The following is a 24,939-nucleotide window of genomic DNA, read 5'->3' as shown; positions in this document are numbered from 1 at the left end:
AATTAAAGACATAGTAAAGAAGTAAAAATTATTTAAAATATAAATTTTAATTAGTTAAATGCCTTTGAATAACTTTTGGAGGGTGGGGATTGAGTTTGATGAATTTAAAGAAAGGCATTTATTTCAATGATTATGAGAGTGTATTTTCTGTATGTTAAGTTTTATCACTTTGAGAATTATCCACTACAGTTGAAGTGAAAGTTCAGTAAGTAGTTCTCAGTATTTTCCAGGTTGTATTTTTAAAGTCTGCAGATATTTGCCAGCATGTCCCATGCCTTTTTTGTAGAACAGTCGGCCCCCAACTCCCAGGCTGTGGACTGGTACCTGTCCATGGTCTGTTAGCATCTGGCCGCACAGCCGGGGTGCGTGTGGGCCAGTGAGCATTACCGCCTGAGCTCCACCTCCTGTCTAATGAGCTGGGGCATTACATTCTCAGAGGAGCATGAGTCCTGTTGTGAACTGCACATGTGAGGGATCTAGGTTGTGTGATCCTTATGAGAATCTAGCTAATGCCTGATGAGGAACAGTTTCATCCTGAAACCATCTCCCAACACCCCCTACCTCAAATCCGTGGAAAACTTTTCTTCACGAAACCAGCCCGCCTGGTTCCAAAAAGAGTAGGGACTGCTGGTGTAGTGCACGTGGGTCACCCGGGAGCCTTGTGAGCGGGCAGGTGGTTCTCCAAGGAGGTTCTTCAAGAAGGGCTGTAGAGTGAAGCCTTGGTGGCAGTGATGACCCTGGGACGTGCTGTGGCCCGTTTCTGGGCCTGCTGTCCTCACCAGCAGGCAACCCAGGCTCCCTGGCTCCACACCAATCCCCTGGTGGGGTCACTGTCTCATTTAGGATGCTGCTTTTGGGACAGAAGTCCCGTGGGTCCCCAGCGCCTCAGGGCAGACTCCATCAGCTGCCCCTCTGACTCCTGCCTGGCACCTGCCACGTCACGTGGACTCGGGCTTTGCCTGCTGATCTGTCAGAAGTACCTCGTTTGCCACACCCTCTCCCTCCCACCCACTGCGCAGGTGGCTCCTGTGCCTGGCGTCCAGGGTGTGCCTGCAGCCACACACCCTGCTGTTAGTGCTTCCCTGCCGCCCCCCTCAGCCCTTCCACTCTGGCCTGAGGACGTGGGAGCAGGAGGCTTTGTGAGCAGCAGGAGCCAGGTGGCTCTTCTGGAACCTGTGTCTAGCCAGATACATTCGTGTTTCTATTAAGCTTTGGTGGGTTAAGTTCATTTTATATCTTCTTTTCTGTACTTCATATGCAAAATTTGTAAACCAAATTGATTAATTAGCATACATTGTCCAATAAGTAATTTTAAAATATCCAGTAGAAATTGTGTAGCTTTATTTGAATCTTTTTTCTGTTAGCTGGCAAACTTAGACTTATGCTGATTTAATACTCTGAAAACTTGCAAAAACCAGATGAAACCTTTCTTAGCTTTGTGAATGGTATTTTTCTAAACATAATGAATCCTTGTAGCAACAAAACCACCTTTTTATTGTCAAGAGATTAATGAACCTATAAGAAAATGTCTGTAAATATGTCAATTATTATGATTGTTTATGACAATAAAAATTTAACCTGAAAATTAGAAGGAGGTCAAGAGAAATCAGCCAGTGTGTAATGACGATTGTTCATTTAAGAGTCATTCACTAGGGGATAAATGTCGAATGATTTAATATTAATTCCTTAAAGTGGCACATGCTCCTTGAATTGAGTGAGGAAACGGACTAACAGCACGGGGAAGCGATCCAATGTGAAGAACTCAGACTGTTTAGCGTTGTGCCGCCCTGAACACTGCACTCTGCATGGAAAATAAGAATCTCCCTAAAGGAACGGAAGGAAACAGTAATATAAATGTAGAAATTACTGTACATATTTAAAAGATAGAAAAGTCACATGAACTTATTATGGATTATTTTTTATTTCTTTATAAAATCCATGAAAGAAAATGTTCCTAAAAACAAAGAAAGGTGGTCTTAGTTTACTAAATAGTATTCTTAATGAATGGGCAAATGTGGCTGGGTGCAGTGGCTCACGCCTCTAATCCCAGGACTTTGGGAGGCCGAGGAGGGCGGATCATGAGGTCAGGAGATCGAAACCATCCTGGCTGACACAGTGAAACCCCGTCTCTACTAAAAACGCAAAAAATTAGCCGGGCGTGGTGGCAGGTCCCAGCTAGTTGGGGGACTGAGGCAGAAGAATAGCATGAACCCAGGAGGTGGAGGTTGCAGTGAGCTGTGATCGCGCCACTGCACTCCAGCCTGGGCGATAGACAGAGTGAGACTCTGTCTCAAAAAAAATAAAAAATTAAAAAAAAAAACGGCAAATTTGAGTCCATAATAGTAAAAAGTTTGGAATGTATATGTTTTTGTAAGTGCATAGTTAATCCTAATTTAAAACTTGGAAAGGGCCCAATTTTGGAAGAATATTGGAGTAAATGATAATTGTAATTCAGAGAAAGTTAGCTAATTTTGAAATATAATTTTGATGTATTTGTTCCAAACTTCAGACTCTTCAGCGGGGAGGAGGAGCAGGCCGCTGGTAGTGTGTGTCCTGCTTAGCCACTGAAGTCTGCCAGTTTTATCAGGAGGTGTAAACATGCACACAGAAAATCTATTCAAGAAAGCAAAATGATTTTTAGTTTTTATTCTGAATACAAGAAGAAGTAATTTACTTATTCATGAGGGGAATTCTCTTTTATACTAATTCTTGTCATTTAAAAAAAAAACCTCTTATTATTACAGATAATTGGCCAGGGGCAAAACATTTAAAACTTTGCTTTTAGATATATAAATGTGGCTTTTTAAGTCTAAATTTGACTGGGGTGACCCAGAAATTGGCAAATCTTATTACAGACTCCTGATGGGAAAAGAGGCCGACTCTGAAGTAACAAGTTAGTTGTAAGTTTAACACTGAGAGTCATCTGGCCCATGCTGTTTAAAGGTTTCCTAATTTTGTGGCTTTCTTAGCCTTCATTCTCTACAAGTTGTTCATATTTACTCATGTAAATATCTTCACATTTTTATTGAGGCACAATGTTTTGTTTTAAGTTTATTAAGAGTTGTGTATAGGCCAGTAAAATGAACTGCTAAGAAAAGTATTTCTAATGAAATTATAGTACATGTGAGCAGGAAGTGAGGTTGATTTATGGGTACTTGGTAATAGTATAGTGAAGTGTGTTATTGCATGGAATACCTTTCATCAATATCCAGCCCTTGCTCATATTTTACAGCATTTTTCAGATTTAGTTGAACATTGTCTTCCCTGGGTCCCAGCAGGCTCAAGTTAATTCAGTAGTCATGGGTGAGGCTGGCATCTGTGCTTTCATCACCCACCCTCCCTGTGACTCTGACGCAGCTGCCCCAGCTGCCAGGGCCAACAGCTGTTGCCCCATTCCTCTCTGCTGGGACTCAGTGCTTGCTGTTACATTCTCATGTTGCAAAGTTCATGTGCTCCAGGGGAATGCAAATTCCTGTAATCTTTACCTCAGTGTAAACCAAATATAGCAAAGAAACCAACTGCAAATAATAATACCAACCAAAAGTAAATAACCTTTATATTGTTTTAGCTGATTTGTGTATCACTTCCGTAAGTATAGCTAATTGTTGAGTATAGATTTTATTGGACACTGATTTTTAAATCAGGAAATTTGCATTAAGAATACTTAAAGTTGGCTGGGTGTGGTGGCTCACGCCTGTAATCGCAGGCCGAGGCTGGTGAATCACCTGAGGTCAGGAGTTCGAGACCAGTTTGGCCAACATGGTGAAACCTCATCTCTACTAAAAATACAACAAATTAACTGGGCGTGGTGGCATGTGCCTGTAATCCCAGCTACTCAGGAGGCTGAGGCAGGAGAATTGCTTGAACTCGGGAGGTGGAGGCTGCAGTGAGCCAAGATCGTGCCATTGCATTCTAGCCTGGGTAATAGAGCATGACTCTGTCTCAAAAGAAAAAAAAAAAAAAAGAATACTTAAGGTTTGCAATTGAAACGCAAATGATAAGCTAGTAAATTACATTGCTTTCAAGTTTTTTTAATTAAAGTTTTTATTTTGAGATAATGGTAGACACACGGGCAATTTTTAAAAAATAGTACAGAGAGATTCCATATATACTTATCCAGTTTCACCCAATAGGAGCATGTTGCAGAACTGTAGTATAATATCACAAACAATTATTATCAATGATAAGGCAAGATACAGAATATTTCCATCACCTAAAGGACTCCTTGTGTTGCTTTTTATAATGACTTCAAGACCCTCTTAACCCTGACATCTGCCACTCTGTTCTTTATTTCTGTAATTTTGCTATTTCAAAACAGCAAGAAGTTGTAATTTTTCCCTTGATATACCTATATAAGCTAAGACTCTCAAATATCTTACCTTTAGTTTGGGAATATATGAATTTATTGAGCCAGTTGGTTCTTATGTGCATCAGAATTTCTGACCAGTTTTTTTGGTCTTTGATTAATAAAATAAATGTGAATTAATAAGTCCAGGTTGATTAATACAATTTTTCAAATTGGGTAGTCTGATAAGGGTGGTGGCAGCAGCTGGCAACAGACATGTCACAAAAAAGTGTAGCATTCACTGGTATTTGAAAATAGCAATATTCAATCAACTTCTCTATGTAGGGGGATAGGGAACGTGAAGCTTTATTAGTATAGATAGGAACTTCGGGTGCAGTGGCTCACACCTATAATCCCAGCACTTTGGGAGGCTGAGGCAGGCAGATCACCTGAGGTCAGGAGTTCGAGACCAGCCTGGCCAACATAGTAAAACCCCATCTCTACTAAAAATGCAAAAATTAGCCACACATGTGGCACATGCCTGTAATTCCAGCTACTCAGGAGGCTGAGGCACGAGAATCACTTAAACCCAGGAGGCAGAGATTGCAGTGAGCTGAGATCAAGCCACTGCACTCCAGCCTGGGTGACAGTGCAATACTTTATCTCAAAAAAAAAGAAAAAACTTTTCGATTTAGATCATGTTTATGTAAAAAATTAGGCTGCTATATGGAGATACCTAAAATAGCCTCATTTTGCTTTTTTAAAAAGCTGCTTATGGGAAGTAAGGAACCCAAATCAAGTTAGAAGCTCTCTTTTTCTGGAATCCCTGATGATGACTTTGTATGTTTTTGACTTCTATTTTGCCACCTGCCACTCTTTCCCTTAAGAAGTGAACCTGAAATTCTCTGATGGAGGAAGTTTTTAAAAATGCCAGCTCAGTCCTATTTTTCCTCTACTGTGTCTCATATGGTTCGGCCATGTCCCCACCCAGATCTCATCTTGAATTCCCACATGTTGTGGGAGAAACCTGGTGGGAGGTAATTGATTCATGGGGGCAGGTCTTTCCCGTGCTGTTCTCATGATAGTGAATAAGTCTCATGAGATCTGATGGTTATAAAAAGGGGAGTTTCCCTGCACAAGCTCTCCTCTCTTTGCTGCTATCCATGTAAGATGTGACTTGCTCCTCCATGCCTTCCACCATGATTGTGAGGCTTCCCCAGCCACATGGAACTGTCAGTCCAATTAAACCTCTTTATTTTGTAAATTGCCCAGTCACAGGCATGTCTTTATCAGCAGCATGAAAACGGACTAATACAGCATCCCCTCCTCAATTCTTAACTTTCCTTTTGGGACCTCAGCTTGCGTAGTTCCCTAAGACATTGAGAAACACCCCTCACCTTAAAGCACAGGAGCCAACAACATCAGCCATGCTTCCTGTGATCAGCCACGGTTTTAACTGTGTATGAAATATGTTTAGAATCAGTGCTGATTGCAGCAGTTCAAGTTGCATGCTGAATTGCCTCTATAAATTCAGCATTTGCAGTAGATATTCAGACCCTTTAAGCTGCAGCTTCCTCTCTGCTCTCGTGCCCCATACCACCCTACCTTTCTCATTCTCTCTTATTCTCTCAGATCCATTCTCGTAGCTAGAGGTGTGCTGGGCTGGTAAGAAGACTTACAGTAGTTTTCTATAGCATAGCAAAATTGTGTATGCGTTTCTAAGCAAATAAGTGTGTTGTAAATATACACACATGTAGAGACTCTGAGATGTAATTTATATAAGTTCAACTCATTGTTTAAAGTATACAATTGAATGGTTTTCAGTGTATTTACAGAGTTGTACAACCATCACTGTAGTCTAATTTTAGAGCGTTTCATCACCCCTTAAAGAAACCTGGAGCCATGAGCCATCACTCCATGTTCCCCTGACCCCTGGCCCACCCTTACCTCTGCCCCTGGCAACTGCCAGTCCACTTTCTGTCTCTGTAGATGCATCTGTTCTGGATATTTCATAGAAATGTGATCATCTGTGTTGTCTTTTGTGACTGACTTTTTCATTCCTTAGAGTATTTCTAAGGTTCCTCCATGCTGTAACATGTACCAGAACTTCCTACCTTTTTATTACTCAACAGTATTCCCTTATACCACATTTACTTTGTGCATTTATCAGTTGATGAGCATTTGGGCTGTTTCCATTTTTTGGTTATGGGTAATTCTCCTGTGGACATTTCTGTACAAGGCTTTGAGTGGACTCTGTTTTCACTTCTCTTGGGTTGCTGGGTTACGTGGTGACTCCACGGTTCACTTTTTGAGGAGCTACCAGCTTGTTTTCCAAGGTAGCTGCACCATAAAAGATCTTTTAAATTATTACTTGTTTTGCTAATGTTACAACTTCTGAAATAGTACTAATCTTTTGCCAGGGTCAGCAGTTCCCAGCACTCCTCACGGATCCCTCTCTCTCGGGCCAGGGTGGAGCAGGCTCGCCGCAAGTCATACTAGTGAGCCACACGCCACAGTCAGCGTCTGCTGCTTGTGAAGAAATAGCCTACCAGGTACAGGATATTCCTTCATCCACAGAGCTTTCATCGCTTTTAAAAACATACAGATTCAGAAGGGATGGTGGTAGAGGGTCATGGGGGTGCTGTGTGGCCTGGGTGGCTGGGGCTGACTTCTGAGGTGTCCCCAGCTGAATCCTGAGTGGACATAGGCTCTGCGGGGGTGTGTGTTGAATGACAGGTACGACATCTCAGTCATCTTGTGATTTGTTTCTTAGGGAGTGAGGTTTTAGTACCATGAAATTAGATGTAGCCACCAGTGATATGTAAATCTAATTTTAAACTTATTAATATTATATTTGCCTACTGATCAGACTTTGCATATCCAGCCACTTGCACTTAGTTCTTTCTGCAGATTTCCTAGTAACAATTTTGCTGGTTCTGTTAAGTGTCATATACATTTTCATATACGTGTGTGTGTGTGTGCATCTATATGCAAGATCTATTTGTCATTTGGCTAGTCTTTTTTCTTAAGATACATGTTTTTGGGAGACAGAATATTTAGTAAGCAATAGTCTAAATATAGAAGAGTCTAAAAACTCTTTGCTTAAAAGTTTCCAGGGTCAGAATTAAAGCACAGATGATGAATAATCTCTGAATTTAGGAAGCATTAAACATTTTTAGCAAATGAGTTTTCAAAATAATGACTTACCTGTTTTTCAGTAGGACAAGGGCTTTTTCACAAAGAGATGAGATATAACCAGCACTGGGGATGTCCTGGAGTTTGACCTGAGTAACCAGAGCTCGTCTCACTGAATTTCAGTTTGTATAACTTAACACATTTGTGTCTGGGGTCCCCAAGACTGCCCTCAGGTTTGACGATTCACTACAAGGTCTCACCGGATTCAGAGAAATCTGATCTGTTGGTGGTTGTGGTTTATACTTGTGGTTACAATGGAAAGGTGCAGATGAGAACCAGCAGAAGGAAAAGGCATGTGGGGTGGAGTTCAGAGAACCCAGGCACAAGCTTCCCGGTGTCCGCTCCAGTGAGGTCACACAGACACTGCTGATTCTCCCAGGAACGTTGTGTGACAGCGCCTGCCAACTGTCTCCAACTTGGGAAGCTCAGCTAAGCTCTGGTATCCAGAACTGTATTAGGGTCAGATATGTGGCCATGGAGTGCCCACGTGGCTGGGCTTAGCTATGCGGTCTCTAAGCCCCAGCCCCTCCAGATCAAACTGATGCAGAGGCCCAGGTCCCCAGATGAAACAAAAATAGGCCTTCACCATAAGTCACATCATCAGCACAAACTATGTGGCATTGCCCAAGGTCCTGGGTATGAAATACACTCTTACCTACTAATAGCAGGATGTTCCAGGGGCTTATCGGTGATGCTTGGGAGCTGATCAAGGGCACTGGGGAGTGTGCAGGGTTTGAGCACCTCAGGCCTGGTGAGGTAACTGTTGACCACACACATCCATTGAGACAGAAAACGCATTGGCGGCTTGGTCATATTTTTAAGCTCTCTTTCTCATGGTGCTTTTGTAGTGAAACCTTATTAGTCTGGTATGTTTCAGAGAGTTCGTAAATCAGTTCCAAGGCACACCTTACCTAATTCCTGTATTTTGTGTGACTAGTAAATGAAACTACTTTGCTATTTTTTAACATTATGATTTTAGCATTTGGTTTAATATAGCTAGAAGAATAATTTTTTTTAGAGTAATCCTATGTTAAGATTAGTTTGAAATGTCCCAATTGAAGTGATATATTCCATTTTAACTTCCATTTGAGTAGTAGATGGTAATGAGAGAAACCAAATATTAATACTTGGTCTAGCGTGTAATTTTTTTCAAAATTTGACAGATTAATTAAATATAAAAATGAGGTGGATAACTAATCTGTATCAGTGAATACAGGCATACCTCAGAGATAACGTGCGTTCAGTTCTAGACCACTGCAATAAAGCAGTTATCACAACAAAGCAAGTTATACATTAACATTATGATTTAGTTTTCTGGTTTCCCAGGGCATATGATGTTTATACTATACTGTAATAATAGTGTTCAGCAGTATTATTTCTTTTTTTTTTTCCCTTTTTTTTTTTTTTTTTGGAGACAGAGTCTCGCTCTGTTGCCCGGGCTAGGGTACAGTGGTGCAATCTCAGCTCACTGCAACCTCCGCCTCCTGGGTTCAAGTGATTCTCCTGCCTTAGCCTCCCAGATAGCTGGAATCACAGGCGTGCACCACCACACCTGGCTAATTTTTGTATTTTTAATAGAGATGGGGTTTTGCCATGTTGCCAGGCTGGTCTCAAACTCCTGAGCTCAAGTGATCGCTCACCTTGGCCTCCCACAGTGCTGGGATTACAGGCGTGAGCCACTGTACCTGACCAGCATTAATATTTTTTTAAAATGTACATACCTTAATTTAAAAATATCTTATTGCTAAAAATTTTGACAATCACCTGAGCCTTCAGCAAGTTGTAATCTTTTTGCTGGTGGAGGGTCTTGTCTTGATGTTGATGGCTGCTGACTGATCAAGATGGTGGTTGTTGAAGTTTGGGGTGGCTGTGGCAATTTCTTTTTTTTTTTTTTTTTTTTTTGAGACAGAGTCTCGCTATGTCTCCCAGGCTGGAGTGCAGTGGCCGGATCTCAGCTCACTGCAAGCTCCGCCTCCTGAGTTTATGCCATTCTCCTGCCTCAGACTCCCGAGTAGCTGGGACTACAGGCGCCCGCCACCTCGCCCGGCTAGTTTTTTGTATTTTTTAGTAGAGACAGGGTTTCACCGTGTTAGCCAGGATGGTCTCGATCTCCTGACCTCGTGATCCGCCCGTCTCGGCCTCCCAAAGTGCTGGGATTACAGGCTTGAGCCACCGCGCCCGGCCGGCAATTTCTTAAAATAAGACAACAGTGAAGTTTGCTGCATCAATTCTTCCTTTCATGAAAGATTTCCCCATAGCATGCAATGATGTTTGATAGCATTTTACCCAAAGCAGAACCTCTTTCAGAATTGGAGTCCATCTCTCAAAGCCCACTGCTGCTTTACCAAGTTTCTGTAATCTTTTAAAGCTTTTGTTGTAATTTCAGCAATGTTCACAGCATCATCACCAGGAGTAGACTCCATCTCAAGTAACTGCTTTATTTGCTCATCCATAAGAAGCAACTCCTTATCTGCACAGTTGTAAATACCATGAGATCCTTATCTGCTGAGTTATATATACCATGAGATTGCAGCAATTCAGTCATCTTCAGGCTCCACTTCTAATTCTCTTGCCCATTCCTCCACATCTGTAGTTACTTCTTCCGCTGAGGTCTTGAACCTCTCAAAGTCATCCATGAGGGCTGGAATCAGCTTCTTCCAAACTCCTGCTAATGTTGATATTTTGACCTCCTCCCATGAATCACAAATGTTCTTAATGGCATCTAGAGTGGTGAATCCTTTCCACAGGTTTTCACTTTACTCTGCCCAGATCCATCAGAGGAATCACTATCTGTGTCAGCTACAGCCTTATGAGATGTATTTCTTAGTAAGACTTGAAAGTGGAAATTACTCCTTGATCCATGGGCTGCAGAGTGGATGTCATGTTAGCAGGCATGAAAGCAACATTCGTCCCTCTGTACATCTCCATCACAGCTCTTGGGTGACCAGGTGCATTGGGTGACCACAGCAGGAATATTTGGAAAGGAATCATTTTTTTCTGACCAGTAGGTCTCAGCAGTGGGCTTAAGATATTCAGTAAATCATGCTGTAAACAGATGTGCTGTCATTCAGGCTTTATTGTTTCATGTGTAGAGCACAGAAAGAATGGATTTAGCATCATTCTTAAGGGCCCTAAGGATTTTTGGAATGGTAAATGAGCATTGGCTTCAACTTCAAGTCACTAGCTGCACTAGCCCCTCATAAAAGAGTCAGCCTGTCCTTTGAAGCCAGACACTGACTTTTCTGTAGCTATGAAAGTCCTAGAGGCATCTTCTTCCACTATAAAGCTGTTCTGTCTACTCTGAAAATCTGTTGTTTAATGGAGTGACCTTCATCGATGCTCTTGGCTAGATGTTCTGGAGAACTTGCTGCAGCTTCTCCATCAGCACTTGCTGCTTCACCTTGCACTGCTGTGTTATGGAGGTGGCTTCTTTCCTTAGTTCTCATGGACCGACCTCTGCTAGTTTCCAACTTTTCTTCTGCAGCTTCCTCACCTCTTGGCCTTCATAACGTGGAAGAGAGTTAGAGTCTTGCTCTGGATTAGGCTTTGGCTTAAGCGAAGGTTGTGGCTGTTTTGATCTGTCTAGGCCGTTAAAACTTTCTGCTTATCAGCAATAGTGCAGTTCCACTTTCTTATCATTCATGGGCTCACTGGATAACACTTTTAATTTTCTTCAAGAACCTTTCCTTCATTTCACAAGTTGGCTAATAGTTTGACACAAGAGGCTGAGCTTTCAGCCTCTCTCAGCTCTCTATATGCCTTCCTCATTAAGCTGAATCATTTCTAGCTTTTGAAGTGAGCGATGTGTGATTCTTCCTTTCACTTGAACACTTACAGGCCGTTGTGGGGTCATTAATTGGCCTCATTTCAGTGTTGTTGTGTCTCAGAGAATAGGGAGCCCCAAGGAGAAGTGGGGTGGCCAGTTGGTGAAGTAGTCAGACACAAACGTTTATAGGTTAAGTTTGCCATTTTATATGGTCAGGGTTTGTGGTGCCTCAACAGAATTACAACAGTAACATCAAAGATCACTAATCACAGATCACCGTAACGGATACGCTGTAATGAAAGACTTTGAAATATTGCGAGAATTACCAAAATATGACACAGAGACACGAAGTGAGCATGTGCCATTGGAAAAATGGCACCAGTAGACTTGCTCGAAGCAGCATCGCCACAAACTTTCAGTTTGTGAAAATGACAGGATATCTATGGAGGGCAAACAAAGCGAAGTTCAGTGAAAACAAGGTATGCCTATAATTAGCAAGAGAAATTCTCTTAGATGTTTTCTGTAAGTTTCCCTTGTTAGCTTGTAGCACTGTTTGCCAACATTAATTGGTTTTAATCATGGTCTAATTTCATCCTAATGCTCTCTTGACGCAGATGGAATGCACATTGATGCTTCCAGGCTCTGACCTGGGCTCTGACCAGGGACTTCAGACACATGCCTGGGTCTGCCTCTGGCCTGTGCTTCTGGGAGGAAGCTGGGACCACTTTAAGCACCCTGGGTTTATCCGAACCCACTACGGAGTGGCTGGGGGTGCTGGCTGCAGCCTCTGGTGATGTGTGTACATCCCTGCTCCCGTGCATTCTGGCCAGGAGCCCTCAGGCAATCCTACATCTGTGTGATGGCCTGTTTTTAAGACAGAGGTGGCCAGGCACAGTAGCTCACACCTGCAATCCCAGCACTTTGGGAGGCTGAGGCAGGAGGACTGCTTGAGCCCAGGAGTTCAAGACTGCAGTGAGCTGTGATCACCACTGTACTCCAGCCTGGGTGACAGAGCAAGTTCGTGTTTTAAAACAAACACAAACAAAAACCCAAACCCCCAAACAGAGGTGTAGTTAGGACTGCCTCATAGTGGTCAGAATTTGGGCATGTAATGTTCCCTGACATGGAGCACAGGTCCTGGCCCAAAGCAAGTGCTCAGGTGAGGACACTGCTGGTGGTGCTGGAACAGCTACTACGGCCTGGGACTCACATCACTCTCTGGTGAAGTCCCTAGAGCAACAACCTTTGCTTTTTAAAAATCTTTTTCTTCGTAGTTCATCTGAAGAGAAATCCATACTGATCTGACAAGATGTGTACTCACAATGTACAAATGTCTTTTATCCTAAGAGAGCCATTGACAGACTGCCCCGTTACTCAGCCTGTCTTTACAAAAGCGAATGAACTAATTTCTGCCTGACCCTTCCCATAAAGATCAAGAGACCTGACCTAACTTTGTTAGCAACTTCAAGCTATTAAATCAGAGGGGAGCTGCTGCAGCAAACTGCCTTTCTTCCTTCACTCACTGCTTAAGGAGCCATGGCCTTCTTTTGAACTGGTTTTACAGGAGAAAAGAGCTGACACTTGCTGGCCAGGTGACTAAGGCCAGGCTCCCACTAGGCATGTGGTCTTATGTAGCCGAGCCCTTCCCACAGCCTGGGAGGTGTCTGAAGTGTCACGGCCCCGTTTTACTCACAAGGATTCTGAGATTTAAGGGTAGCTTTGAATAACTTAGTCACCCTGCCAATAGAGACAGAGCTGGCGTTTGAACCTAGATCTGTCTTACCTCACTCTTCATGTCTGAATAGAAGAATATCATTTTGAGCATTTACACCTGGATTTCCTGTTACTTGAGATCAGCTGGTCTCAGCTGGGAACTTTTTAGTAAGGGGCAGGTTTTTAGAGGGAGGTTTGGGGTCAGAAGGGTGATCATGTGCCCAGGTGTGTGTTGTGGGCAGCATTTCTCTGAAATATTGACCTTGTTTCAGTTCAGCAAATAAAATTAAGTTCCTGCCAGTGCTGGCCGCTGGACGCAGAGGATGTTGGATCCGCACCAGGCCTTTCCGGGCGCATTAGGAGGTGGATGTGAGAGGCTGCCTTCCTTCCTCTTCTGCTTCCCAACAGCCACACTCCTCATGCTTGGGAGGGGGTAGACATATACACTTCTACCCTCCCACCCCCACGCAGAATAACCTGCTGTGGGAAGCACATTATTTCTAGCTGTGGCCAAGTTTATGCCTCAGGCTTAAAAATCATCTCACGCTCATTCTGTAACCAATTTCCCCTTCTCCTTTGGGCAAGTATGATTTTAGCAAAATTCTATTAATATAATTCAGTCTGTAGATTTTTATATATATGTAGTTATGGAATCCAGCGGAACATTGGAGATTTGTTTCACAGTAGTAGCAATGATTCAGAAGCTTTGTTTCTGATGCGATTATGCTGAAAAATATTTTGCAGAAATAGTTTTTAAAGTTTAGTGTGGGCCGGGCGCAGTGGCTCACGCCTGTAATCCCAGCACTTTGGGAGGCCGAGGCGGGCGGAGATCGAGACCATGGTGAAACCCCGTCTCTACTAAAAAATAGAAAAAAACTAGCCAGGCGAGGTGGCGGCGCCTGTAGTCCCAGCTACTCGGGAGGCTGAGGTAGGAGAATGGCGTGAACCCGGGAGGCGGAGCTTGCAGTGAGCCGAGATTGCGCCACTGCACTCCAGCCTGGGCGACAGAGCGATACTCCGTCTCAAAAAAAAAAAAAAAAAAAAAAAAAAAAAGTTTAGTGTGTTCGTTTGTCTTTCCTTGAATGATGTGGACCGGATATTGAATTCTCACATCTCATGAGTAAAATGTTTGGTTCAGAAACAATTTTCTGTGTGTGTTTTGTTCATTGCCACGACTCCTGGTAGATGCTTTGTAACACTGATGGAGGACATTAGGCCGCTCCATAACTACAGGTTTTTGTTTGAGTTGATGTTCGTCAGCATGCATTTATCTGTGGTTACACAACCAGCCTTTAGTATCATTTATTCCTGTGCTTTTCAGACTTTTTTGACTCACATGGAATATATTATATGCAGTGACCTCAACACACGTGTGTTTCTGTCGTTTTTCTTTATACTCACAGATATTCACCTGTAGACACACACCCGACACAGGTGTTATATTGTAGAATAACACCTGCAGATACTCACGTGTAGACACACACACCTGACACAGGTATCATGTTATAGAATAACACCTACAGATACGTGTAGACACACACCTGACGCAGGTGTCATATTCTAGAATAACACCAGTTCCTGCACATCTCACATGGCTGCAATGTCTTTTCTGATCTTTTCCTTTGTTCCTTTTTTCCCATTCCATTTTTTCAAATTACAGCACAGATTAATAATATAGCACCCTGTATAAATCTTTTTTTGTTGTTTAAGTATTTTTCTTTAATGTTTACTTATTATATTCCAGAATTAATGAAAAAGTATTTGATAAACTAGGAATAATAAAAATGTGGACAGATCTCATTAATTTGTGTTATAATTGTTTTGTTAAGCCATCACATAGAAATTTACATTTGCAAAACTGGAATCTCTTCTTTATAAAAGCTGAGTCAGCCAGGTGCAGTGCCTCATACCTGTAATCCCAGCACTTGGGAGACAGAGGCAGGAGGATCCCTTGAGTTCAGGAGTTTTAAGACCAACCTGGGCAACATAAGGAGACCCTGTCTCTACAAAAAATAAAAAAATTAGCTGGGCATGATGGTGAGGTGGTACGTACCTGTGGTCCCAGGTATTTGGGAGGGTTGAGGTGGGAAGATTGCTTGAGCCCAGGAGTTTGAGGCTATCGTGAGCTGTGATTGTGCCGCTGAACTCCAGCCTAGGCAAGAGAGCAAGACCCCATCTCAAAAAATTTTTTTCAAAATTTTTGAAAATGATTTTTTCAAGTGGTGGTGGCATCCCATTAAGATGATTTGAAAATCTAATTGGTTGTGATCCACGGTTTGGAAAAAATGGTTTAATTCCATTAAAAGCTAAAAACACCTTTTGTTGTTAAGAATTGTTTATCTAAAGCTACTACCAGTAGTGAGCATTTAGTGAATGCCTGCCATATGCAGCCTTTGGTAGGCAGGTGGTTCTCCCATGAAGACGCAAGCACAGACTGGTTAAGTACTTAGCCCAGAGTAGCCCAGACAGTCACGTTGGAGCTGGACTTTGCACCTGGTCTGTGCGGCACAGAGCTCATTCCTTAGCTGCTGTTGTGTGGTCTCAATCTTGCAGGACACAGTGTGCATTCTGGTCTCATATTGTGTGGAAGGTGCCTCTGACTAAATTATCCTGATGATAGGACATGCAGCGTGGGCTTGGCGCGTCCATGCTAGGAATGTCCCTGTTATCACCATGGTGTCTGTCAGTTCACAAACTTGCACAAATCCAGCCAAGTGAGTGGAAAGTCACAGAATTTCTGACTCTTTCCAGGTAGCTGGCGTCTCTGGGAACCTGGCCCCGGGCAACCAGCCCGAGAAGGAGGGCCGGGCACACCAGTGCCTGGAGTGTGACCGCGCCTTCTCGTCGGCGGCAGTGCTGATGCACCACAGCAAGGAGGTGCACGGCCGGGAGCGCATCCACGGCTGCCCCGTGTGCAGGAAGGCCTTCAAGCGCGCCACGCACCTCAAGGTAGGCCCACCGTGCCGCAGCACAGCTGTGTGCCCCCCAGGTGGCTAGAGATGCAGAGTCCAAGATTTAACACCGGCCGGGAATCCGGCATGTGTTTTTGAGGAAAAGCGCAATAGATGTAGACTTATTGTTGTGCTGGTTGTAAGAGGTCTGCTTGCTGCACAGATGGATTGCATGTTCACCTGCAACTCACAATCAGTTTGCAACACAAATTAGAATAACATTGAAATGCCCTCTCTCCCTTGTCAGACTGGCAGAAATGTAAACGTCTGTCAGCACCCATTGTCGAGGCTGTCAGGAAACAGAGGTTGGCTCACATAATGGCTGTTGAGACTGTGACTTGGTAGAACTTTCTGTAGGGGCATTGGGCAGCCCTAACAAATGTATGTGTGCCCACCCTGGGGACCAGCCCCGAAGATGCCCCTTCAGCCTCCCAAGGTTTAGCTGCGCATGCTTTCCACTGCAGCAGAGCCATCATTGCACAGTGGAGACCTGAGTGCCTGCATGTGGGAAGCAGAGGATGAGTTCTGGGACATCCCCACAGACGGTGCTGTGCTACAGTGGGCAGGAGGCAGAATTCCAGCAGGGTGCTCTGATGTCCAGCCCAGGGCGCTACGTCTTCCATGTGAAGGGAATGGGGTGTGGAAGGGGTGGAACACAGAGGAGCGTGCAGCACAGATGCCTAGCCAGCACCACTCCAGCCCAGAGGTCGTGGCCAGCGTCAGTACCCACACATCAAGACTGCATCTGTCCTTGGCAGAGTGGGATGAAAATGACACTTCTCCCAAAAACCTCACGACATGAGAAAAGCAGACAAATTCCAAGTGAGGGATAGCCTGCGAAATTTCTGACCAGTCTTGGCCAGGCCATGCGGAGGGCAGAGGCATGCCACGCCGGCCGGGAAGGAAAGCTGTGCTAAGACGGCTGGACCCTTGGGGTTCCTGTGTATGTTGGGGGGTGGGGATTGTTTGTGGCCTTCGTGTGTCTGTTGTCTTTTAATGAGTGTAGGATAAGAAGAAGGGAGAGTCCTACTCAAGGAGAAATTCCTGTCCCAGGAACTGGAATCCTTGGATCCCTGTGACCAGGATGGCTGTTTTGGAGTGTGGAGTAGGGCACACGGGCGTTGGGTGTGTTGTAGGCCAGTGGTGTCAGTGGTGATGGCCCTGTCCTGTCCGGGCTGGGAAGCCCAGGGCCCCACCTGTGGCACTTGCTGTGGCTCCTCTCCCTGGTCCCTCCAGGGGCTGGTGAGCCCCGAGTCCCTCACTCCTCCCTCTCTGTGCCTGAAGGAAGCCTGTTGCTTGGCTGCTTGGGTTCTTTTTTATTTTTAATTTTTTTTACTTTCACTTTAGGTTCAGAGGTGCATGTGCAGGTTTGTTATATACTCAGGTCACAGGGGATTGTTGTACAGATTATTTCATCACCCTGGTACTAAGCTAAGTAGCCAATACTTTTTCCTGCTCCTCTCCCTCCTCCCTCAAGGAGGCCCCAGTGTGTGTGAGTTGCTCCTCTCTGTGGATCCATGTGTTCTCACCATTTAGCTCCCACTTATCAGTGAGAACATGTGATACTTGGTTTTCTGTTTCAAGATGGATTGAAGACTGAAATGTGAAACCCACAACTCTAAAAACCCTGGAAGATAACCTAGACAATACCATTCCGGAGAGAGGAACAGGCAAAGATATCATGACAAAGATGCCAAAAGCAATTGCAACACAAGCCAAAGTTGGTAAATGGGATCCAGTTAAACTTAAGAGCTTCTGTACAGCAAAATAAACTATCAACAGGACTCTTTCTTTTGAAACCTTCTGGTGAATCTCCCTGCCCCAAGACTGCATTAGCATCCTGTGGTGCGGTGAGCTGATGGCCATGCTGGCGGCTCTGCTGAGTCCCCACCAACTTCAGGGCACAACACCTCCCCTTCTTAAAACTTCACACCTCCCTTGTAGCAGGGCCAGGCCGACAGGTGTGTTGCAGTAAGAATGATATTAACTCCAGTGACTGCAAACTTATTTTATGATGAAATTCTTTCTTGAGGAACATTTACCATTGTCTCAGAGAGCACTTTCTAGGGAGAACTAGGTTTACAGTAACCTGTGCCGCAGGGTAAGCCTAACTCCTCCCTTTGAGGAGTACAGCTCCTCAGTATTTCTTTTAAAGTCAGCAGCATAGAGTGGCAGCCGCAGGTACTGTTACCACCGCAGGAAGTTTCTCTCTCTGGGGTCAGAGAAACAGAAGCCAAGGTTATAAAAGCTTTCCTTTCCGTCCCACCAGACACTCTGTTCCCCCATGGACTCTCTCTGTCCTCCTTTCAGTTTAGCAAACAGTGCTAAACTGCTGTATGCAAAGAAGGTGGTCCCAGAAACAGGTGGCTCCATCCTCAGGAAGCTTAGTGCTCAGTGTGACTGACTGTAGTTACATCCAATGCAGACCGGGTGGGAACCCCAGACGGAGTGGGCGAGGAATGCCCTCTAGCTGTTGATGGTGATTGGTGTCATCAGGGGTGGTGTCGTCACTGGTCAGGCCTCACCTGCAGTCCTGGCTCTGCCTGGTCTGCCGTCCTGGGGAGGCTCCCGCACTCACTTCCCGAGTTTGTTTTTCCCACCCTGCGGCTTTCGTTACATCCACCTCCCAGGCTGTGCTGGGCCTTGAGCAATGCGACGTCTGCAACTGGAACACAGGCAGTCACATTGAACACACACAGGAAGCATGTACTTTTCCATGACTCCTGCCTTACAGGGTAGAGGTTAGGTCTAAAGACTGGGATTCTATCAGGATAATTATTATGCTTGTGCAATTTTGGAAAATAACCACGTTGCACATCCTCAGGTGCCTGCAAGGGCAGCAGCTATCAGATCTTTGAGAAATTTGCGGTCACATGAATGTAGTATCTCTGGCAAGTTGCCAGTCACAACGTGAGAAGGGAACAGTTTCCTCTTGGCTTTAGAAGCCTCCAGAGCCACCGTGAGGCAGTTGTCATATCACCAGGAGAATGCACTTCGGAATCACAGGTGTTCTGCGAGGACTCGTGGGTGAGAGTCACTGAACACATCCAGCTGGGTGCCGCAGGACCTCGGGCCACAACCTATGGGTGGCCTCGGGCCGTGACGTTTGGGTGGACTCTTGTGTGAAACGGGGACAGGATCCCCCACAGTCAACGGAGAGAGCTCACCTGGACTCCTGCACTAGGCTCGTGGCTTGACGCCCTTGGTCTCAGTTAAAGCTGATGAAGGAGATATTTCTACCCCGATTTGGGACACAGATGTGGCCAAGCCACATAACTAGCAGGCGGTAAAGCTCAGATGGGGACCGGAGTCTCCCCGAGAAGCCCCAAGCCCATCACCCTGTTGTCACTACCAATGGATAAAGTCCTTAAGAACACAAATCACAGATTAGCCTTGATTTCATCCTTGTTACTGACTTGAACTTTGCAGTCATTTACTTCCTCTTGTTTCTGGTTGCGAAAGCTCCGTTTTGATCTCGTTTCTTGGTTTCTGTGTGTGGTCTCCCAGGAGCACATGCAGACACACCAGGCCGGCCCCTCTTTGAGCTCCCAGAAGCCAAGAGTGTTTAAATGTGACACTTGTGAGAAGGCGTTTGCCAAACCAAGCCAGCTGGAGCGCCACAGCCGCATCCACACAGGTAACGGGGAGGGATGCGCTTTTGTTTCCTTACTCTTTGAAGTAGACACTATGGGCGAGAAAACAGAATTCCACCTGTACAATATTCACGAGCGATGGAATGCTTTATTTATAAAGCAAGGTCTACATGTTCTATTTCCCCTGAGTTTTGACCTATTTATCATCTTAACTAACTTTTCACATGGAAGATTTTGCTGCTTACATTATGACCGTAGGAAACAGAAGCATCACGCAAGGCTCCTGTGCCGTGTCTGGGATGTTGACCACATCACGTCCCTCCTTCCCTCCTGCTAGAGCAAACCGGCGGCCCCCAGTGCCTGGGTCCCATGTCCTCATGTCACTGGGGAACTTAATTTTTAATCTTCCTCTTCTATCTTAAAACTTTTTTTCTCTACTGGCTTTTCCTACACCACCTAAATCTGCTCAAACCTTTTGTCTTAGAGAACAAAAACCACACAGTACAAAGAAACAAGCTCTCCCATCTCTCTGCCTCTTGACTGGTACATGATAGCTCTGTGTCAGCCCTTCTGTCTCCGCCCTGCCCTGACAAGACATCATCCCATGCTCATTTTTGTCGTGATCATCTGATGACTCACCGTGGGCCTGGGGTTCCACAGGCTGCGTCCACCGTGGCCCTTCCATGGCTCTCTGATCCCTCTGCCCCATCTGCTGGGGGTCGTTAGGACCTGGCCAGGCTCCCTCTGGTCTCCCCATGGCTCCTCCAGCCCTTTGTTCAGACGACAGCCAGGCTGAAAGCCTAAGAGAAAAGAGGAACATTCAGTCCCTCTTGTTCATACCTCAGGGTAGAGCCCAGGCGTCCACTACCCTCTTCTTAGAGACATTGACATGTGCCATTTTCTGTACAGGGGAGCGGCCGTTCCATTGCACGCTTTGTGAGAAAGCCTTTAACCAGAAGAGCGCACTGCAGGTGCACATGAAGAAGCACACGGGGGAGCGGCCCTACAAGTGTGCCTACTGCGTAATGGGCTTCACGCAGAAGAGCAACATGAAGCTGCACATGAAGCGGGCGCACAGCTATGCTGGTGAGAACACTGCACCTGGGAGTGCGTACGCTTCGGTGGCCCGCGAGGCACCCTGTGTTTCGCGTACATTGTTTCCTTCAGTTCACATGGTGATTGTGCGTTGCATGTGGTACAGCCTCAGTTGTGTGGGCTGGAAACCTGTACTTTATTTTTTTTTATTTCCATAGGTTCTTGGGGGAACAGGTAGTGTTTGGTTACATGGGTAAGCTCTTTAGTGATGATTTGTGAGATTTTGGTGCACCCATCACCCAAGCAGTATACATTGCACCCTATTTATAGGTCTTTCATCCCTCAATCCCTTCCCATGCTTTCCCTGTGAGTCCCCAAAGTTCATTGTGTCACTCTCATGCCTTTGTATCCTCATAGCTTATCTCCCACTTACGAGTGAGAACGTAAGATGTTTGGTTTTCCATTCCTGTGTTACTTCGCTTAGAATAATGGCCTCCAGTCTCATCCAGGTTGTTGCAAATGCCATTAATTAATTCCTTTTTTTTGGCTGAGTAGTATTCCATTGTGTATATATACCACAGTTTCTTTATCCACTTGTTGATTTGTGGGCATTTGGGTTGGTTCCCTGTTTTTGCAGTTGCGAATTGTGCTGCTATAAACATGCGTGTGCTAGTGTCTTTTTCATACAATGACTTATTTTCCTCTGGGTAGATACCCAGTAGTGGGATTGCTGGGTCAAATGGTAGTTCTATTTTTAGTTCTTTAAGGAATCTCTACACTTTTCCACAGTGGCTGTGTTAGTTTACATTCCCACCAGCAGTGTAGAAGTGTTCCCTGTTCACCACATCCGTGCTAGCATGTACTATTTTTTTTTTTTTTTTTTTTTTTGATTATGGCCATTCTTGCAGGAGTAAAGTGGTATCACATTGTGGTTTTGATATGCATTTGCCTGATTATTAGTGATGTTGAGTGTTTTTTCATATGTTTGCTGGCCATTTGTATATCTTCTTTTGAGGATTATTCATATCCTTAGCCCACTTTTTGATGGGATTATTTTTTTTTTTCTTACTGATTAGTTTGAATTTGTTGTAGATTCTGGATATTAGTCCTTTGTCAGATGTATAGATTGTGAAGATTTTCTCCCACTCTGTGGGTTGTCTGTTTACTCTGCTGACTGTTCCTTTTGCCATGCAAAAGCTCTTTAGTGTAATGAAGTCCCAGCTATTTATCCTTGTTTTTATTGCATTCACTTTTGTGTTCTTGGTCCTTGCCTAAGCCAATGTCTAGAAGGGTTTTTCCAATGTTATCTTCTAGAATTTTTATAGTTTCAGGTCTTAGACTGTTTTTTTATCCATCTTGAGTTGATTTTTGTATAAAGTGAGAGATGAGGATCCACTTTCATTCTCCTGCATGTGGCTCGCCAATTATCCCAGCACCGTTTGTTGAGAAGGGTGTCCTTTCCCCATTTTATGTTTTTGTTTGCCTTGTTGAGGATCCGTTGGCTGTAAGTATTTGGGTTTATTTCTGGGTTCTCTATTCAGTTCCATTGGTCTGTGTGCCTATTTTTATACCAGTACCATGCTATTTTGGTAACTATGACCTTATAGTATAGTTTGAAATCAGGTAATGTGATGCCTCCAGATTTGTTCTTTTTGCTTAGTCTTACTTTGGCTATGTGAGCTCTTTTTTAATGCCATATCAATTTTAGAATTGTTTTTTTCTAATTCTGTGAAGATGATGTTGGTATTTTGATGGGAATTGTGTTGAATTTGTAGATTGCTTTTGGCAGTATGGCCATTTTCACAATATTGATTTACCCAACCATGATCATGGGATGTGTTTCCATTTGTTTGTGTCATCTGTGATTTCTTTCAGCAGTGTTTTGTAGTTTTCCTTGTGGAGGTCTTTTACATCCTTGATTAGGTGTATTCCTAAGGTTTTTTTTGGTTGGTTTGTTTTTGTTTTGTTTTGTTTTTTCCAGCTATTGTAAAAGGGGTTGAGTTCTTGATTTCTCAGCTTAGTTGCTGTTGGTGTATAGAAGAGGTACTGATTTCTGTACATTAATTTTTTATCTGGAAACTTTGCTGAATTCTTTTACCAGTTCTGGGAGCTTTCTGGAAGAGTCTTTTGGGTTGTCTAGGTAAACAATCATATCATCAGCAAACAGCGATAGTTTGACTTCCTCTTTACTAATTTGGATGCCCTTGATTTCCTTCTCTTTTCTGATTGCTCTGGCTAGGACTTCCACTGCTATGTTGAAGAGGAGTGGTGAGAGTGTGCATCCTTGTCTTGTTTCAGTTCTCCGAGGGAATGCTTTTAACTTTTCATCTTTCAGTATTATGTTGGCTGTGGGCTTGTCATAGATGGCTTTTATTATTGAGGTATGTCCTTTGTATGCTGGTTTTCCTGGGAGTTTTAATCATAAAGTGATGCTGGATTTTGTCTAATGCTTTTTCTGCATCTGTAGAAATGATCATCTGATTTTTGTTTTTAATTCTGTTTATGTGGTGTATCACATTTATCGACTTGTGTATATTTAACCATTCCTGCATCCCTGGTATGAAACCCACTTGATCATGTGGTGGAGAATCTTTTTGATATGTGTTGGATTTGGTTAGCTAGTATTTTGTTAAGGATTTTAGCATCTGTGTTCATCAGGGATAATGGTCTGTAGTTTTCCTTTTTGGTTATGTCCTTTCTTGGTTTCGGTATTTGGGTGATACTGGCTCCAGAGAATGATTTAGGGAGAGTTCTCTTTTCCTGTGTCTTGTGGAATTGGTACCAATTCTCCTTTGAATGCCTGGTAGAATTCTGCTGTGAATTCATCTGGTCATGGACTTTTTTTGGTTGGTAATTTTTAAATTACCATTTCAATCTTGCTGCTTGTTAGTGGTCTGATAAGGGTATCTAGTTCTTCCTGATTTAAGCTAGGAGGGTTGTATCTTTCCAGAAATGTGTCCATCTCTTCTAGGTTTTCTAGTTTATGTGTGTAAAGGTGTTCATAGTAGCCTTGAGTGATCTTGTTCTTTTTTTTTTTTTTTTTTTTTGAGGCGGAGTCTCGTTCTGTCATCCAGGCAGGAGTGCAGTGGCGCGATCTCAGCTCACTGCAAGCTCCGCCTCCCGGGTTCACGCCATTCTCCTGCCTCAGCCTCCCGAGCAGCTGGGACTACAGGCACCTGCCACTGCGCCTAGCTAATTTTTTGTATTTTTAGTAGAGACGGGGTTTCATCGTGTTAGTCAGGATGGACTCCATCTCCTGACCTCTTGATCCGCCTGCCTTGGCCTCCCAAAGTGCTGGGTTTACAGGCGTGAGCCACTGCGCCCGGCCTCAGTGATCTTTTATATTCTGTGGTGTCAGTTGTGATATCTCCTGTTTTGCTTCTTACTGAGCTTATTTGGATTTCCTCTCTTCTTAATCTTGCTAATGGTCTATCAGTTTTATTTATCTTTTCACAGAACCAGCTTTTTGTTTCATTTTATCTTTTGTTTGTTTCAATTTCATTTAATTCTGCTCTGATCTTGGTTATTTCCTTTCTTCTGCTGGGTTTGGTTTTGGTTTATTCTTATTTCTCTAGTTCCTTGAGGTATGACCTTAGATTGTCTGTGTGTGCTCTTTCAGGCTTGATGTAGACATTTAGGGCGATGAACTTTCCTCCTAGCACTGCCTTTGCTGTATCCCAGAGGTTACGATAGGTTGTGTCACTATTGTCATTCAGTTCGAATAATTTTTTAATTTCTATCTTGATTTTATTTTTCACCCAGTGATCATTCAGGAGCAGGTTATTGAATTTTCATGTATTTACATGGTTTCGAAGGTTCCTTTTGGAATTTATTTCCAGTTTTATTCCACCGTGGTCTGAGAGAGTGCTTGATATAATTTCCATTTTCTTAAATTTATTGAGGCTCATTTTGTGGCCTATCATATGGTCTGTCTTGGAGAAAGTTCCATGTGCTGTTGAATACAATGTGTATTCTGCAATTGTTGTATGGAATGTTACATATATATATCTGTTAAGTCCATTTGTTCCAAGGTATAGTTTAAATCCATTGTTTCTTTTTTGACTTTTTGTCTTGATGAACTATCTAGTGCTGTCAGTGGAGTATTGAAGTGTCCCACTATTATTGTGTTGCTGTCTATCTCATTTCTTAGATCTATTAGTAATTGTTTTATAAATTTGGGAGTGCCTGTGTTAGGGACATGTATGTTTAGGATTGTGGTATTTTCCTGTTGGACAAGGCCTTTGATCATTATATAACGTCCCTCTGCTTTTTTAGCTGCTGTTTCTGATGACAATGTGGCTAAGCACTGATCTTTTTACAATGAATTTCCCAGGTGTTGTTTGTGCTTCTTGTATTTGGATGTCTAGGTCTAGCAAGGCCGGGGAAGTTTTCCTCTATTAT

The 24,939-nt window shown here is 43.8% G+C and overlaps 1 protein-coding gene across 4 annotated transcripts in view; it reads left to right on the top strand.

Annotated features, from left to right (window-relative positions):
- Nucleotides 1-24,939, top strand: part of ZNF236 (zinc finger protein 236) — a 147,204-nt gene that overhangs the window by 117,251 nt on the left and 5,014 nt on the right. For all 4 annotated transcript variants that reach the window (XM_037988023.2, XM_037988020.2, XM_037988022.2 and 1 more), the window contains 4 exons: nt 6,706-6,837; nt 15,711-15,908; nt 19,418-19,547; nt 20,413-20,589. In XM_037988023.2, the coding sequence (XP_037843951.1) occupies nt 6,706-6,837; nt 15,711-15,908; nt 19,418-19,547; nt 20,413-20,589 (637 nt within the window). The remainder of the gene's footprint in view (nt 1-6,705; nt 6,838-15,710; nt 15,909-19,417; nt 19,548-20,412; nt 20,590-24,939) is intronic.

The sequence above is a fragment of the Chlorocebus sabaeus genome, chromosome 18 (genome assembly GCF_047675955.1).
Source record: "Chlorocebus sabaeus isolate Y175 chromosome 18, mChlSab1.0.hap1, whole genome shotgun sequence".
Lineage (NCBI taxonomy): Eukaryota > Metazoa > Chordata > Mammalia > Primates > Cercopithecidae > Chlorocebus > Chlorocebus sabaeus.
This window is presented reverse-complemented; position numbering and strand designations above follow the sequence as displayed.